Raw genomic sequence first — 18,767 nt, forward strand, 5'->3', positions numbered from 1 at the left:
TAAGCGTTACAGCTTGTTCCTCCTTTGCAAGGACAGAAGCAAACTACTGTTTTCAATTGCATTTTCTCATCAAATTTTATATTGTGTGTTCTTGGCTCAACTGATGAACTTTGGAGTGTGACAAATCTTCCTTAAGCTGTAATTTTAAAATGAGCAAAGGATTTTTAGTATTCTTCTCTTGGTTTTAAGGGTTCCATTTGCTTGTTTGCTTTGCTGTAATTGGTTGAAGAAAACTACTGTAGCAATCTTAACTTTGAATAGTATCCTATTCTTTTTCAACTTTGTACTAAAAATTGTGAATGTGTTTTTGAGTTAAAACACCAATATTCAACTCTTTTGTTTGCGTATGAATGTTGAGCTACAGAAAGATCTAGTTAATCTTCACTCATTGAAAGAATCCTTATTTCGCAGCTCCATCACCCACTTTCAGCATAAGTGTATAATAGAAAATGTCAAGCCTTTTTGGAGTAGGGCCTTTAGGCAGCAACATACAAGGGTTACACTCAGTTTCTTCCCTTTTCCTCACATATTCAACTACATTGAATTAACTAGTCTAAAAAGATGAAATAGAACTCACTTTCTCTTAAGTAATCATTGTGTTAGCGTATTTGCCTCTTGAGTCTCGAAAAGTTGTGACCCAAATTTTCCAAATGTGATGGTTTTAACAGGTTGAAATGAGCATTTTGCAGTCACCTGCACACTGTTGATGTTCTCAAAATTGCAATCCCAGAAATTAAATTGGCAGAATAAATCCCTAAGGGAAAACATGTTGCTTTGTTTCATGCCAGCAAAGAAGAAAAAGGACTGTGTACAGAGATGCAGTGCTAAAGCTCCCCCTGAGTCATGTGTCATTCTCAAAATATTATAATCTCAAGGTGGAGTGTGAAAAAAAAATTTCAAGAAAGAGCTAAATAAAGACACATAATTTACATATTTTAAATTTTAAACGTCATACTATGTAAATTATTCGTAAATATTTAATATCTGCTTTAAGGAATGTTGCAGTCATATTTCTGTGATGTTTACAGAATAAGAGGGATTTTGAATTAACGTATTCTACCGTTCATTTATGGCATTATGGACCTGACATCTGTAATTATGTTTTTTTTAAATTAAGTAGTGTTATCAACGATGTATTTACTCTTTGTTTAGCCATGCATGTTCTAATTCATGCTTATGTGCAGAAATACATATATCCAGGCACAGCCAGGCTAGAAACATTTCCTTTCATTCTACTTATTTATAAATATATATAAAATACATAAATTCATAAAACATTAAAAACTTTAACAAACATCTTAGTCTAATAAGAAATTAAAAAAAGAACTTTAGCTAAAATGCCAGCATTTTTGTATGTGTGTATATATATATTTTATATATTCATTTACATACAAGTACTGCAAGTTTATTGAACATTTTGTCACGTGTATTTGCCATCAAGTTTATGGCAATGTATATCCCTCTATCTGAGGAAGAAGGCTAAAAGCATCTTACTGCTTTGTTGCTTTATTGTTAAATATTTAGTTTATTAAAATTTAAAAAGAAAAAAAAAACAACATAAAAAGCTGGACAGCAACAGAGCATAGCCATCCTGTATTTGTAAGATCAGTGAGCAATTCAGCGTGCATATCTTAAACTTTAATTAATTTGCCATGCAAATTTGAGCAGCCTAGTTTAGCAAATGCTAGTATGTGTAAAATGTTTTCTAGCATAGTTCTTGTGTCTTTCAAAATACACAGTTCCAAATAAGTTACTTATGATGGGACATCTGAATCTTTGAAAGAGAAGAAAATAACCATTTTTTTTTTCTGAACATCACAAAAGAAATCAGAGACAAACTTTTCTCTTACTTTAAAAAAAAGTATTTTTTTCTTAAATATTTTTGTTTCTTAAAAATATGATTAAATATATACCTTTTTAAATATGTAGTGCAAGAAAAGTATTTGCAAGATACTTGATTTTTGAGTTAGCTCAGAAAAAAGATTTAATCTTTCTTCTTAAATACTACTACAATAGAAATGAATACTTGCAATAGTCTGGAACAAAGTTTTGCTCATTTTTATATTCTGCTGACTAACAAGCAAGGGTTGTAGATGAAAAATAAACTCCCTTTCAAGGACTGATTTAAGAATAAACAAATAGTTGTCAAATGTGAATGTCATGGCTTTGGATGAAGCAACTTCTTATTTTAATACTTGACCTTTTTTTTTAATTTTAATTGCAGGTCAAAAAATTAACTAGATATTTTTTTAAATAAACACCAGGACTTTTGTATGACTTCTGTTTGTTTTCTTCCCTCTTCCTTTCCTCTTGTTAAGCTTTATGTGGTGGATATATTCATGGGAAGAGTGGAACTGTTCTTTCTCCAGGCTTTCCTGATTTTTATCCAAACTCTTTAAACTGCACTTGGACAATTGAAGTGTCACATGGCAAGGGTAAGAATCAAATATGATTTGTATATGTATATGTAATGCCTATTTTTAAAAAATTCAAACACATAACCACAATAAAATGCCTTTTATGAATTGAGTTAAATCAGTGCTTTCTGCCATTCTTTTGTGGAAGAAGTTTAATTTTCCAAAAGAAATATCTTCAAATGTGATGTTTCTAATTTGTATTTTGCAAGAAAACATTCTTTTAACAGTTACCAGAGGAAATGTGTTTTAATCTCTCTTAGAAAAATGGGCAGAAAGTAGAAGTAAAATATATGAAAATAATAATTACTTGCTAAACAGCACTAAATTTTTCAGTGAAAATTCAGTGTTGGGACCTTGTTGATTGCTTTTTTGCATTATTAAGCATGAAGAGACAGATTTGATCTGTGCAATAATAACCTTATATTTCAGACTTAAATCATTACGGCCAAAAATTATATATCTTTATGTTATATATACAGTAGAGTCTTTGGATACCCAGTTAAGCTTGGCAGCTTATCTGTTAGGGAAATGTGTAAAAGAACTAAGGAAAAAAGCCTAGGAAGTACTAATGATGTGCTTCATACCACTCAATCAAAACATAATAAAAATATTCCTCAATCTCCTTTGTATGATAAGAAAATTCTTTGTTACGTGTGACAGTCTGAGAAGTATATTGGAAGTTACTACTTTTAAAATCTTCTTATGGACTGGATTTTTGTTTAAAATTCATATGGTATTTTAAATGTAAAATATATGGAAGTGTTTCTATGAAGAATATTTTCCCTGTAATAATTGTTCCCCAGTAAATAATTGTAACTGAAAATCTAACTGTAATTAAAAACTTAATTCATTGTTTGACTGGAAGTTGGCAACTGAAAAAACAGTCATGACTTGAGTAAGGGACTGATCTCAGACTGATACCCTGTATATATGGAAGACAATACATAAAAATTGTATCTGCTTTCTCCTTGTGTATGGGCACCTCCCTGAAGTTTAGAGTAAAAAACAGAATTGTCACAGAGGAAATGCAAAAATAAAACGTGAATAAAATATTTTAGCCAATTATTAAAGTGTGTCTCCTAGTTAAATAATGAGATCATGGTAGGGGTTATAAATAAAAGAAACGTACGGGAACTGAAAATCTGTACAATACAAATATAGATTTTCAGAGTGCTGTATGCAAATAATACTGAATCCCCTCAATTCTTTTATGGGAGTTATTGATTTACAGTGAGCCAAACAAACATCTGCTCTGCACATATTGATTGATTAAGCCTATGAGCTTTCTGCAAATTTTATTCTCTGAACTTCAGATTTTGATTCCATCTGTGACTTTTTCTAAAAATCTTTCCATATAACATAAGATTTTCTTTCTGTGTCACCTGTGTATAAAGAAAGAGAAAAAATTCCTATGAAATGCTTTTCTTTTTCCCCTTTTTAATATTTTTAAAGGTGTACAGCTTGTTTTTCATACCTTTCACCTTGAGAGCTCTCATGACTATTTGCTCATCACTGAAGATGGCAGCTTCACAGAACCAGTAGCCAGGTTAACTGGATCAGTCTTACCCCCTACAATTAAAGCTGGCCTCTTTGGAAATTTTACTGCACAGCTTCGATTTATATCTGATTTTTCAATTTCTTATGAAGGCTTCAACATAACATTTTCAGGTAAGGAATCCCATTCTGCTAAATATCCAGAAACTGTTTCCAGATAACACTTTTACTTGTAGATAGCAGAAACATCATGAAGCACCAATAAAAAACATCATTAGTAATTGTATAGTCTCTGTTGTAGAAAACTGCCTAAGGTTTATAAAGACAGTTAACAGCTTGAGAAGGATGTTGATGATGTGACTGCTTTAGGAGAAGTTTTACCTGTTCTCAGAGAACCATCAACAGCATGGAAAAGAAGTTTGGAAGAAAATTAAGAGGAAAAAAACCCCAAAGATAGAAGGTACTGCTTCAGAAGAAAAAAAAAAAACTAACTGGTACTGTACTACTAAAGGAAGTATAGAAACTATAAAACCACAGTAGTGTGATAATTCAGAGTCACAGAAGAGTCTAAATTGAAGACTCATTTTGGAATAGAAAATGTATATATAAAAATAAAATAAAATGTTTATTAGATGTTGATATCTTAAGAAGTTCTGATAATTTTTACAAATGCCGCGAAGATAATTGAAGAATTTAAGTTGCTGATCCTTATTTACAGTTTTCTAAAACTAGACCACATATAATACACATTTCTCAATAATTTTCTTTGCCTATCTCTATTACTGGAATGTAGAATATTTACAGATACAAATATGAATGGATCAACTACTAGTTGAGGTGTATGTGGATATTCTGTGGAAGAAGTACCTAAGGAGCTCATATATCCAAATCTTCTACATAATTTTTCAAGAACTGAGAAAACCAATACGTTTTGTTGAGAACTGGCAATGTTTACAGATTAACAAGCTATTTACAAATAATGTATCTCATTTAGCCTGCTTATTTAAAAAAGAAAAAAAACCACCTCACTGATTAGAGTAACAGCGTTGGTTTACTCAAATCAAACGCTGAATTAGATTCATTCTGGATACTTTGGACTAACCAAATCAGTGGTCAGCATTTTTGCAAGTTTGGAATATTAAATGTGAATATTAAATTATATCACTGATGGTTTATTTATAAATAACTCAAAATGGTAGAAGGCTAGGTAACTTGTAGATAAAAACACAAAATAACATCATGGATGCAAGGGGAAAAATTGTAGAGTAACAAAATATATGGATCACAGAATTTTTCAAACACAGGCAAAGGTTGATGCCCTATCTACAACTAATATACACATAGATAGCCATCATATGTCATCTTTTATATTAACAAATATTTTGAAAAATATTGTCAGGTACATTCATTTTATGACACAAATGGGTAAGTCTGTTTTATTTTCATACAATCAGAAGGTATTTCTCTATAGTAAGAAGTATTTAGTGAGAAGACCTTAACCTGCTTTGAATGTCACCTAGCACAGAAATTTGTTGGGTGACACCTGTAGGATTTCTTAGAGGCATGCGAATAAGGATTGCCTGATTAAGAGCGTAGCTTTACTTAGGAAGCTCAAGCACATTTTTGAAAATGTGATCATATGTCTTTTCATTCACCTGTCCATTTGTTTGACTTTTTGTTAGATTTTCTTCATTACATAATGATTTTTTTTGTAACTCTAAGACTCACTTCTAAAGCTGTTTGGGAGTTCAGATGAAATATATACAAAGGATCTAATTAAAAAAAATTATAGTAAACCACTCACAGTACAAGCTTATTGCAGCCCTTGATATTAAGAAAATAAATGTAGTGTGAGTAGGACACAATAGATACATAATTACTGTATATATAACCATAATAGACATATAGAAACAGATAGAAACAGTACCGGTTTTTAGTAGAGAACACAACTCTGAAATACATGTTTTCCAAGTGTTCCATACTGACACAATGCAACTAATTTGGTAAGCTTATTTTTTTTTTTTTTTATTTGCATGCGGACAACTTGTCCCGTTTATTTATATATTAAGTTTTACTGTCTACAGAATACGATCTGGAGCCATGTGATGATCCTGGTGTTCCTGCCTTCAGCAGGCGAATTGGTTTTCATTTTGGTGTCGGAGATTCCTTGATCTTTTCTTGTTTCCCCGGATATCGCCTGGAAGGTGCTAATAAACTGACCTGCCTGGGAGGTGGTCGGCGTGTATGGAGTGCACCTCTGCCAAGGTGTGTGGGTAGGTGGTCACATGCTTTCATTTCATTCATCAAATCGTTTATAGCACATGGCATGTGTCAGAATACTGGACAGAGAACCAAGCGCTTGGGTTGAAAGGATTGATCCCCAAGCTCTACAAACTTTAAAGTCAGTGCAAGATAAAAATAATGCATGCCTCTTTTATTTAGAGGAAAAAAAATAAGAAAGAGGAATAGTTAGAATTGTAATAGAAAATAAGATCAAAATGTCTTGTGAAATAAAATATAATCTAAGTATTGAACTGTATTTTTGCCATAATTAAGATTAGTTTATCTTTCAGGGTAAAGAAACAACCTTTAGAGCTTTTAGGTGAAAATAGCCTTTGTTAGAATCCCTTGTCCATTTTTAAGGGTGTTTTTTCATATGGTGTTTTTATTCTTGTAACCCTAAACTGTTGGGTTTTGGCTTGTGGGTTGTTTTTTTTTGTGTGTGGTTTTTTTTTTGGTTTTTTTTTTTTTTTTCAGTTTATAAACTATAAACTGTATTACAGCATTGTAAAGTGTAATTTTTTAAATTAATGTGCTGCTGTTAAAAATCAGTAGCTATAAGCTCAAATTGAGTGAGCAGTTCTCTCCTGGGAAAAGCTCTGGATTTTATAAGATTTGCACTGTTGCTGTATTTGATTTGTGAGATGGTTTTATCACTACCATGTAAAGTGAATCTGATCAGGTGCTGTTGACATAATGCTTCTGAAATGTCAAGTAGTTCCACACAGCTCTAAATGGATTTCCTTAGGAGGGTTCTTGTTTTAAATAAGATTTTATTTCATTAAGGGAGAAACTTAGCGTCAGCTTGTTTATTTGTTTTAAAGGGATGTATCTCTATATCTGAAAAAAAAGTCATATGACCTACAGTGTATATGCACATAAGATGCACATAAAGTTTTATAGAAAAAAGTAAACTATTTCTAATTTTGTTTTAAAAACTTGGACTTATTTAACCCATGATGAAAGAAAGTAACAGATGAGACAGACACACCAATATTTTATGGAGTTTGCCATACATTTGGAAATTCTGTATTTAAGTGTTAGGCTATTTTCAGCTTGATTTGATTAGAAGTGTCACTGGCACTGATGTTGATAATATAGAGTCACAGAATCATAGAACAGCCCAGGTTGGAAGGCAGCTCAGAAGATCATGTAGTCCAACCTTTTGTGGGAAAGGGACCCCAGATGAAATTATCTATCACCCTGTCCAATAGCATCTTGAAAACTACAGCGATGAGGACTCTACCACATTCCTGGGAAGGTTGTTGCAGTGACTGATTGTTCTTATTGTAAAAAATTTCTTTCTTATATTGAGAGAAATATGTACCTGTTGCCCCTTTTCTTCTCCATGTGGGTCCTTGTGAAGAAAAAGCCTTCGTCCTCTTTGTACTAAGTACTAGAATACTGTGATGAGGCCCCTCCTGAGCTTTCTTTTCTCGAGGGAGAAGACACCTAACTCCTTTAGTCCATATTGATTTAAAGGGTGCAGATTTCACTAAAACAGTATTTATATACTCCCTTTGAGTGTGAATGTGTCCCATTTTGTTCTCCCCAATATTAAGAGTGTTCAGCTATTCTATAACTGTCCATGTGTGTGAATGGAAGATTAACTCATTATTTCTCTGTTCTTGAGGAAAATATGCCAATTGTGCATTATTACAATTCTTAATAAGTAATATGTTAACCATTAGCTTAGTCAATTCCAGAGCTAAAGTACTTCTGTAATCGAGCACAATACCAGCTTTGGTTACGTGTATTTATGTTTTGTTGGACCTACTTTGAATTCCTATTTCTGCTACTTACCTGTGTGCTATTATTTCTCTATTCTGAGATAATCTAATCTCTGAAAAGTGAATTGACACTGCCTATAGTATACACAGAAAGATGGTATAATTTAGGAGGGATTTCTAGACAAAGATCCATAGATTAGGAATTGAAGGTATGAAATTTCAATCTTGAAATCACTTGCAGTTTCTGAGAAATGCATTTAGTGAATCCTTTGGACTTTCAAGGTCCTCTCAAGGAAGACTTATGTACCACATAAGAAGAACCTGGCTTTGTAATATCATGCTGCATTTTAGGCAAAGTAGGGGCACAACCACTTTTAATTTGATGTTGACTAAAAGTTCAGATAAATTCTAGACCTGTCTTTGTAACCAAGCCTTGCAAGAAGAAAGACAAAAACCTCCCCTTGTGGTAGGTGGTGTGTAAGGAGGAGCCCAGCAGTCCACTTTTATGTAAGAGCCATTTGGTCGCTGGAGTAAGAAATGTCTGCTGCTGCTCCTGTAGTTAAGTTCTGAAAATGCCAAAGAATCAGTAAATTTCATGAGGAAGGAATACATATGTATTTAAATATACTTAGTATATAGTGAGTGAATATGTATGTTAACTTTTGTGACAACACTGGAAAAATAAGAAAATACTCTTTACTGACATCTTTAAATCACTAAGAATAAATTTAAATTCGACAACACGTGCTAAAAATATAATCTGCCAACCTTTATGCACACTTTAATCATGTAAGGAAACAAAAGCTAATATGCATTCATTTTATATAAACCTTCTGGGTTTTCTGATATATTTTTACTACCTTTTAAGTATTACTATCTGGAAAGTTATCTGTGTCTGTTCCCAAATTCATTAGTTATCATTTTCATATACTAGGTTAGACTTATTTGTTGTAATAAGTGAGAATTAAATTAATATTGCTCATTTTATAGTCTTTGAAGAATTGAATAATTATTATGAAGTTCCATATATACTAATAGCGCTAGAATGATAAGCTATATAGTTGGTGTTGACGATTTTATTCAAAATTACCACCTTGTAAACATTACTTCATATAATGGAAATGTTTGTTTTATACTGTTCATTTTCATGCTTGAATATGTGTTCTATCTTTTGCTCAGTTTTATTCATGTGTCATTTGAATATAAATTTTGAACCATTATTGTTTACAGAACATTTATTTCAGTTATGTGCAGCCAACATTCATAGGAACAAAGATACTCAACCACACAGGAAAGCTCAAAAAGTTGTCATTTTCAGTATGTAAATTCAATTTAAAATTGTTTGCCTACTTGCATTTCATTTCAGTACTTGTTACCATACATATACTTAATTTTCTCTAGAAGAGGAGTCAAAATGCATTCTACACTATAATAAGAAGCAAGAAAAGCTATACTAATTATTTTCCATAGAAATTAGTATCTTATCTGGTGTATGGAATCTTCTGAAAGTTATAGGTCTTGGGAAAATTGGGATATTTGCCTGTTTGGGGTTGTTTGGTTTATTTTATTTGGTGTTTATCTCTTTCTGGTGGGCTTCTCTATGTTCCATTCAAACACATGTTTATTTTAGTTCAGGTATCATATTGATCAATACATGATCTGCAGGAATACTGTTACCTTGCAATGAAGAAAAGAGACATTTTATATTGTTGTCATCTATGTTTTGATTTTTTAAATGTTTTTATCTTTTAGAAAGGCTTTCCTACATAACGTACAGTAATAAGAGATTCATACCTGATATCTTGAAAATGGCCAGTTATCCTCATAATGTGAATGACAAACTGCAAAGTTGCAAAGATTACCGAAGTATCATTAATTACCTACATGAAGTATCAGTCACTGAATTATCCATGAATTTATAGGACTAGTATAACCACTTACTGTGCCAGACACAGATATGCCTGTATATTCCCCCAAGCATAATTTAGGGATACATATCCAATCATATGTACACATGATAAGTCTGTAATTCCCATAGAAAGGAAATTTATTTACTGAGAGCTCAACACTTCCTTTTTTTTTCTTATTAGGTTCAGTTTTTTCATACACTTATAGACCGGGTCTAAGACATCCATCATTAAATCCATGTACATGACCCCACTTCCTAATTGATCAAGAAAGCCTTTTATAAATTATGCATAGGCAACGGACACTTATTTAAAACTGTATTTAAATAACTCTCTTAACTCAGTCTATGAAGAAAATTTGGTCTTTAGAAATTCAGCAGGCTAAAGAAATCTATAGTGCAACTAAGACACATACAAAGAAAGAAACTCTGCTAAGGAGCTGAGTGAAACTGAGGGAGAAAGACACAGTGCCTTTCCGTTCAAGCTGTTTTCATATGATTTTTTTCTTAACACCAAGAATGTTTACAGAGGTCCCATTTCTTGTTGCCATGGCACCTAAGACATTAGGGGTGAAGATTTCCTTTTAAACTTGAAGAGTTCACACAAAGACTACTTCTTTCTCGAAAATGTGAAAAGAAACTACTTGTCCTGAAATCTGCTGTTTTAGAGTGTACATTCAGAAGTTAAAACTAGTCTCAACTCAGTGGGGCAAATTCATAACTGCATTACTGCATTCAATGGCCTCTTGATTATTTCTCCCTCATTATAATTTCTACACTGACCAAACTCATCTACATTATATATACACACACCAACCTTTATATATCAGAAGGAATTTTTGGTCCTTCTAGGACACATGGCAATATATAGTTTCATGATTCTTTTAATCAGATTCAGGATGAAAGCCCTTCAAATTTAATTACATTTAATTCATAAACTAAACGTTCACATAAGCACTTACTGATTTGTATCACAGAAATAGTACTTAGTTTCATCTGCTGGTGAAAAAACCAACAAACCAACAGGGTTTCCAAAGGTATCACCATTCACCCTTCTCCATCCAAGTAAATAATTTCAAGTCCTTCCTCCAGTGTTCATCTCCAACAGGTTCAAAATTTTCCTCATCAGTGAACCTTTTGTGCCTTTCTTCTCCTTTGAAGATTTATTTTCCAGGTAAGGCAAAAGCAGAGCTTGGGAGATCTGGTTAGCCTAATATCATGACCTGGGCATTTTTAGTCCAAGGCTTTGAGTCTCATGGGGACTGCATTATCATAGTTTTCACTGGCCTTCTCTCCATGCTGGGCAGGTAGATGGTCTTCCCCTGAACTTCAGAGGTCTTTATCTGAGTGCCTGGAAGTTGGCTGACCCTCAGAATAAGGCAGCATCCCTCCTTCTTCAGTAAGGACCCTCCCTTTCCCTGCAAAAAGACACTGCCAAGTCTGTGTGTAGAATCAGATAGACATTCATAAAGAGGTGTCCTTGTAAATCTTGCTTCCCTGCATCAACCCTTCGCTCTCTCCTCTTGTCAATTAGGACTTTAATGTTTTTCTCAGCCATGCACCTCAAGTGGTTATGCAGTATTATTCCAGCTCATCACAGTTTTGAAAACTCTACCTGGAGTTTCCCTTTGGGTCATCACTCCATTTCTAAATATGTCCTCCAGTTGGATCTCTCCCTTTTGACTAGAAAGTAGTTTGTGCCTACAGCCACCTACTTGCTACTACTTGATGAAGAGGGCTTTGCTGTTAACAATTAAAAAGCATGGGGAAGATTCAGGCCCATAGGGATGACTCCCTTTGCACTGTTTAAAGAACAGATGTATTCATTACCCAGAGTAGTGTAAAATTTCCCTCATCTTGGAAGACTAAACTTTTTCTGTTTGTTTGTTTGGGGTTTTGTTTGTTTGTTGTTGTTTGTTTTGTTTCTTTGTTTGTTTGTTTTCTCTTCAAGCTGGAACCAGCTTAAGTGTCTGGTGAATTCTGTTTACATTGACAGGATGTGGTTTTTCAGGAGGATCCCCTCCCTTCACGTCTTTATACCAACTGTAGAAACACTAGGATTGCCAGTCTCCTCACAGAGAATGTCACATTCTACATTGAATTGTTCAAAAGAAAGGTAGTGGGGTCACCCATAAAGAAATCTCATTTCCTGTAAAAGCTTCCTCAAAAGCACTCAGATAACAATGGTGGCTTCCCTGTCAAATGTGCTAGTAGTTGATATCTGCAGATGAGACACTTCAATCTCTTTTCACAGAAGTATTAACTGTTTCCCGTCTTTCTAGACACAGTGATTGCATTTGGAAGAGCTATCCTGCGGTCTTTAGCTAACTAGTGACTCATTCCAGCCAGTATCCTACAGTAGGGCTTTTCTGCAGTTACCCACAGTATAAAGGACATAGTCTTTTGAAGGAAAAAAACTGGCTGTTTACCTTTATGTAACCATTCTTTGAGATATGTTGTCTAAGTGTTACATTCACAGTGTTCCTTCTTACTCCTCTACTCAAAATGTACTGTAACTGAGAGGAATGCAAGGTGGAGGGGAAATGAGAGTAACACTGCTACTTTGCTATTTCGTGTGATGCACAGAATTAATGGAGTTAGGAGCACATTTCTATAGATAAAGTCAAGGCAAAAATACCCTCTTATCAGCCCTTGCACAGGTCTACCTGGGAAATAAACATGCACAGTGTCTTGAAGAAGAAATGTCACTAAAATAACCCATGTCTTTAGGTTTGAGAGTACTGATATAAGCTTATGGCCTTTTACTATTCTGAAACAGTGTGTTACCTATAAAGTTGTTAGTGTTGTCATCTGGCACATTACTGTAATTGTCATGTTTGTCTATGTGTTGTAGGTTTAACTTCCCAAATTTACTTCTGAATAATTTAATTATAATTTAAAATTACTGGTTTTGTGTTTATTGGTATGTTTCTGTGGGATAAAAAACAAGCTACTGGAGTACAAACAAGCTTCTCCTGATTATGTTTTGTCTAGTTGAGATTTGAAAACAGAAAACAGTTTCTTTCCCCTTCATTCATTAACATGTCATCCTGTGTTATTATTCATCGTTTTGTTGCTACTGCTTCAATTATTATTCTAGTATTTTCCAGAAAAAATGTATTTTTTTCAAAAATAAGTTTGATTACTGCCTGTGGTTGTGATGGGTTATTGATACTACTTCCACATATATAATTTATTCCCCTTATGTCACTTGCTTTTACATAGTTGCAAAAGTATATATACATTTATACTTATTTCATGGCTGTGTGAATGAAATTGCCCAAGAGTGTGGATACATAACATATTCTTCTTACTTTTTCCTTCCAGCAATAGCTTTTTATTCCCTACCTATAATTACACAATTCTATTACAGTTTCATTTACGTTTCACAGCTGACTACTTTTTTCCTGAGGACAAAGCCCAGCTTTTAGTGAGTTGGTCCCCCTAGAGTACAGATACGCGAGTAAAGCTTCTAGGCAAACATGCACTTCTGCGCATCCCCAAAACTGTGAATCTTAGGAGCTTGGTGAACACTGGGGTTCAGAAGTGATGTGGAACAACTGTTTAGTCTGTTGAAGTCCCTAGTTCTGAGGCTAATGTCCACCTAAAGGAGACCATCGCAATCAGGTTTTGGCTGCTACCTTGTTGTCGTCACTAGCCTTTTAAACAGGAACCACATAATTTGTCTGGGAAATCCGTTACTAAGGCAGATTTTCTAGATCTCGTCTAGAAAACAGGTCTGTGCTTTTAATCATACTTTTCTTATATTCCAGTTTGCTTTAAATCAAAGTAGTCAAGAGCTTTCTACCACTCTGTATTGGCGTTGTGCTACTGTTAAAAAAGGAATTCGAAGACTCATAGGTTAATAGTGGAAGCATTCATATAAGTAATTTTTTTTAAATTGAGTGTAACAGTTCAATGAACCAAAACAATGAACACTAGAAATAGTTCTCAGATCCAGAAAATTCTCTCCCTCCCCACAATGTATACATTATTGCAGCTCATTGCCATAGTCCAAAGGTTTCACTGTCACACTGCAGTGCAGAATGCTGTTCCTCGCCTCTTGCATTGCATTTTCCCTTCTGCACACTGGCATGGATTTGTCATGGAATCATATAATCACAGAATCATTTAGGCTGGAAAAGACTTTTAAGATCATCGAGTCCAATCACAAACCTAGCACTGCCAAGTCCACTGCTAAACCATGTCCCTAAGTGCCACGTCTACACATCTTTTAAATACCTCTAAGGATAGTGACTCAACCACTTCCCTGGGCAGCCCATTTCAAAGGCAGTTGTCAATACTGACAGAAGTTAGAAGCTGCTCTGCTTGATTTGTTTGGATACCAGTGGCAAGTATCTTCTCAGGGTTGGCAGGGAGTAGGGTATGTGCAAAAGCAGAAATGTGATATAAAACAAGGTACCTGGTGAGTATACACATTTCCAGAGATAGGTGGCTGATAGGTAGGGGCTGAGGGAGCAGAGGGTGTTTAGATTGCAGCATCAAATGCATGCATCTGATACACACCTAAATAATTCCCTGAGTACTTTTTGAAACGTCACTTTATCATCTGCAGTTATCCCCTAACAGGTGAGGAATAAACTTTAAAAGGCTAACGTAAAGGTTTGGTATTCCTTTATGGTGCACTATGATATGCTGATGAAATTCTGAAAGAGGGAAGACATTTCATTCTTTCCTTCCTACTTGCCAAAGATGTGCTGTTCACTGATTATTGAAGACAATGGGTAGAAACCTGAGCGGAGACACCTTTACAGTGAGTTGCAAGGTACAGTGCCCAAGTGTAGGTACCTTCTCTTTTCAAAAGACATTTCAGAAATTGCTAGTTCACCCTGCTGGATTTGTTAATCTCTGAGGGATACAATGCAATAGATGTATGTTTATTAGATCACAGAAGATATGGCTCTGCTGTAAGGAAAGTTTAGGTACAAAATAATATATGTAGTTTATTCAATCATATTCTATCTGTAATATTAACTGCAAAATTGAAGGAGTAGTAAGATTAAAAGTAAAAAAATAAAAGTGAATATTTGGTTCTATTTACTAATAATTTTATCTCCTTAGTATCTTGGCTAATGATGATGGCCTTTTCCTAGCCTCTCTACTCAACCTTATGGCTGAAGAGCTAAGCTTGCTATCAGAGATGGTTATTTTCCCCTGTTGACAAGGACATGTAACTAAACACATTGATCACCTCTTCCAGGATTTAGGCATTCAGACATCACATGATAATGGGAAGGGAAGTTTGAATTAGTTTTCAACTCTCCTTTCTGAGATTGTCTTAACTTAGATTTTCATTTTGTTACCTGATTTGCACACTGCTTCTGTCTGCTTGTTTGGGTTTTCTCTGCTGACTATCTTAAGAAACTGTAATAAATTTTAGCTATGGTATATCACAAAAATATTATTTGTACACTATACAGTGTTACACTGTACTTAATTCAAACTAACCTTTCCTGGTAAACATTGCATAAAGTTCAAGAATAGCACATAATGTATTACGCATATCAAATATGATCTCGAAAATGCATGACTGATGTAACAATAAACTTTGTTTTGAGTGCTGTTTTTTGTTTGGTTTGGTTTGGTTTTTAACCTGCATTACTTTCCTGTCCGCCATTAGTTGTTGCAACTGTATGGAGTGTTCCTAAAGCAAGCTGTGAAAAACTTAAAGGATAAAGCTGAAAAGAAACAGCTACTTAATGTTTTAATTTCATATTTAAGTGGTGTTGCTCCTTTATTAAATTTTACATGGTACTTGATTTTTAATGGTGCATTAATACAGTATTTGAGTAAAATCTTCACCGATCATTGTTCACTGGTATTCACATTAAAATCACATTAATTTATCATATTCAGTTGTTATAATAAATACTACATGAATAATTAATGATAGGGTGCTACAATAAATTGCTGACACTCTTTAATAAGCTGTTTCTTTTTAATAGTTTAGTTAGTATTCATTGCAAAGTCATCAATTATAATTAATATACTTTGTCATGTTGTAGCATTGAATTAATTTCTATCGAGACTGAAACATAAGTGGGAACCTTGTTAGCCTGAATAGCACTGGAGATTTCTGTGAGGCACTTGAGATCTGGCATTCACTGTTTTTTTTAAATTCTCTGTAGCATAAAATTTGTATTTGAGTTCACCTTTGAGAAGTCAAACTAAGTCTGAAAATTGCTATTCATCCTTACCTAGTGTTTAGGCAGAGAGAGCTCTCATTTAAGAGCTACTTATGAGCAAGAAATCTTGTATAACATCAGTAGTTGAATCTCTGGATCTTCAGACAGTGGATCCAGGATCCACTGTATTTTGGAACTCTATATTTAAATGCTGTCACATTTAAATTCTTAAATCTTTAGGTTATTTTCTACTTTATACAACACATTTAATAAAGTTATTTAATAGATTTTTTAATAATTTCTATTTCTGTATCTTATAACATTGTATTTGTGTAGATACAATTGAAAGGTCATTTTTTAATCCCTGTTTTTTTAACCCCTCATTTTTCTATCAATGTTTAACAAAAAATCAAAGATTTGTTTGAGTTAGTGCTTGAGTCTTACTGTATATGAATCTTCAAAATATGGTGCAATATAGTAATTACAGGTTTGAGTTGTCTTGATTTCAAAATGGAAAGTTTAATATTCAGGAAACTAACAGGTTTCAGCTGGTGCATAGTGGGCACTCTGACTCTATTTTAAAAGTGAAAAGGAGTGATTTGTATGAGACCTTACTCACCTTAATGTGAGACCTGGTATAAAATTTTAATCACCTATAGTCATAAGGAAAAATTGCCTCAGGTCACCTTTTTGCCTTCTTTCTACATTTTAAGGTTGTATATGCGAAATATTTATTCTTGATAAGACAAATAATGTAGGGATGTTACCTTCGTAGCTCATTATCAGACGATACTAGAAAGAGTAAAAAAAAATTTAAAAAAAAAAAAAAGTAAAAAAAAAGTGTCCTTACCTTGGATTCTGCCAGTACTCCCCTGAGGCCAATTAACATCGCAGGATTTGTTTTGAGAACCTGAGTAGTGTCTTATGTCAGTGGCATATGGATTGAAAACTAACTAAGCAAACCTCAGAAAAGGCTCTACCTGCTGTTTAGTGCTTCCTTTCCTGCTGCATTATTCTTTGCAAAGGAATGGTAGAAAAAAAATACAATATGAGAATTGTTTTCAGCAAGGCATTTCAGTAAGGTTTTTAGTGAGGTGTTCTAACCTCACCATCATCATACAGGTGTTGCTTAAAGATGTTGAGAGAGGCTTACATGCCCGTGCTTTATTAGTGCAGTTCATAGCTGATGACCTTCCTTGACTTGAAATCTATCTTAGAGAAGCCATCAAGGAGGGAAAAAAAGAGAGAGACAGAAAAAAAAAAGGAAAGCCACTCCTCAGGCATCAGCTGGGAAGAGGAATAAAAGACTCCCCAGACAAATATCTCTCCAGTAAACACAGTGGTGACATTGATGATGACAGTTATGACAAAAAAATCCAACATCTTCAAGCTTTCTCCCTAGTACCATTACCTTTTTCATGCAGGCCTTCTCAGGCTCCTCATTGGTAGCTTATGATGTGTGTTAGAGAATGTGTGGATCCTGCAGACTAAATAGTAGTTAAGCTTTGTGTATGTCTATTATTGTGTAATTTTATTGTGTATTAAAATAACTATTATCTGCTCGTTATCTACTAGGCTCTATTCCAATATGAATTTACAGGCTAAAAGCCACAGGATCTGGAGTGATGCGGTCTTGGTGTAGAGTTACAGGCTAAAAGCTACAAGGCAAAAGGGTGAGAAATGAGAACAGTATGATTTAAAAATCAGTGGCCGTCACTTTTTAGGAGAAACCCAGCCATAACAGTGGTTCTGAATTCAGCAATGCCAGGTGAAAACAAGAGCACTTGTGATACCAGAGTGAAGGCACTGCCACAGCAGACTGGTAGTGTGTAGATGAAAGGTTGCAGGCACACAAGTGAAGTGCTGGCTACAGAATCGGAGATTAAGGACCTCTAACATTACAAAGATTAAAGCACTGTGCAACAGAGGTGCTGTGGAAGCTCCATGTGCACCTCGGCTTGATGCAGCATTCCAGTTAACAGGAAGCTTCATCTCCTTGCACTGCATTTGAGTTTGTACATGAAGCTGTGCTTGAGTCCAGTCATGTATTGTGTCTGCCCTGCAGAGGTCATCTGCTCAGCTTTAGAGGCCCCTCAATCAATGACTGTAGAGAAACCCTGTAGGGGAATAGACAGTTTTTACTATTATGTGAAGACGGAGCATAAGATGCTTGGTTCAGCTTCACCCATGATCCCTCCTTTGCTCTTGTTTGAATGTTGCACAACCATCCTACTGGTAACAATATTGTCCAATATTGTCCATAAAGAATTATCAACTGTTTGAGCTCAGCTTCTTCTCCTATTTTATGAACTGCTGCACAATTTTGTAAATACAGCAAAGATATTCTGCACTCAGTAGAGTGCTTTGTGGCAGAGAAGCCTTTAAACTGATGATGTACTACTTTTATTTAATTGCTGCTTTAGGGATCTGCTTAAAATCCTGTCAAACCTTTTAGCGAGATATATGGAAGAAAAATAATAAAGCAAACTTTTCTATTAAACAAAGTTATCATTACATTGTACATGAACTGTATTTCAAAGCATTTCAAGAATCCCTGAAAGTTGTTTGTTTTGTAGAGTTTGTGTTCATATTTAGGAAGCGTTTGATGATCTTCAAAAGATCTACCCTCTGCAGTTTCCTTTTATCCAATTTCAAGAGAGACAGTGAAAGAAGAAGAAAAAAAGTTACTTATGTAAATAGAACTTAAGTGACTTCATTAAGCAAAAGAACAAAGAATGGGGTCAAGTTCTAGACAGACTGCTCTCACTGCAAGGGAATAAAAGAACAGTTTGAT

The 18,767-nt window shown here is 34.3% G+C and overlaps 1 protein-coding gene across 1 annotated transcript in view; it reads left to right on the plus strand.

Moving 5' to 3' along the window:
* Positions 1-18,767, plus strand: part of CSMD1 (CUB and Sushi multiple domains 1) — a 1,235,979-nt gene that overhangs the window by 941,257 nt on the left and 275,955 nt on the right. Inside the window, exons 19-21 of the mRNA XM_064447944.1 lie at positions 2,319-2,435; positions 3,870-4,085; positions 5,996-6,184. Coding sequence (XP_064304014.1) covers positions 2,319-2,435; positions 3,870-4,085; positions 5,996-6,184 — 522 coding nt within the window. The remainder of the gene's footprint in view (positions 1-2,318; positions 2,436-3,869; positions 4,086-5,995; positions 6,185-18,767) is intronic.

Source organism: Phalacrocorax carbo, chromosome 3, assembly GCF_963921805.1.
Source record: "Phalacrocorax carbo chromosome 3, bPhaCar2.1, whole genome shotgun sequence".
In the NCBI taxonomy this organism is placed as follows: domain Eukaryota; kingdom Metazoa; phylum Chordata; class Aves; order Suliformes; family Phalacrocoracidae; genus Phalacrocorax; species Phalacrocorax carbo.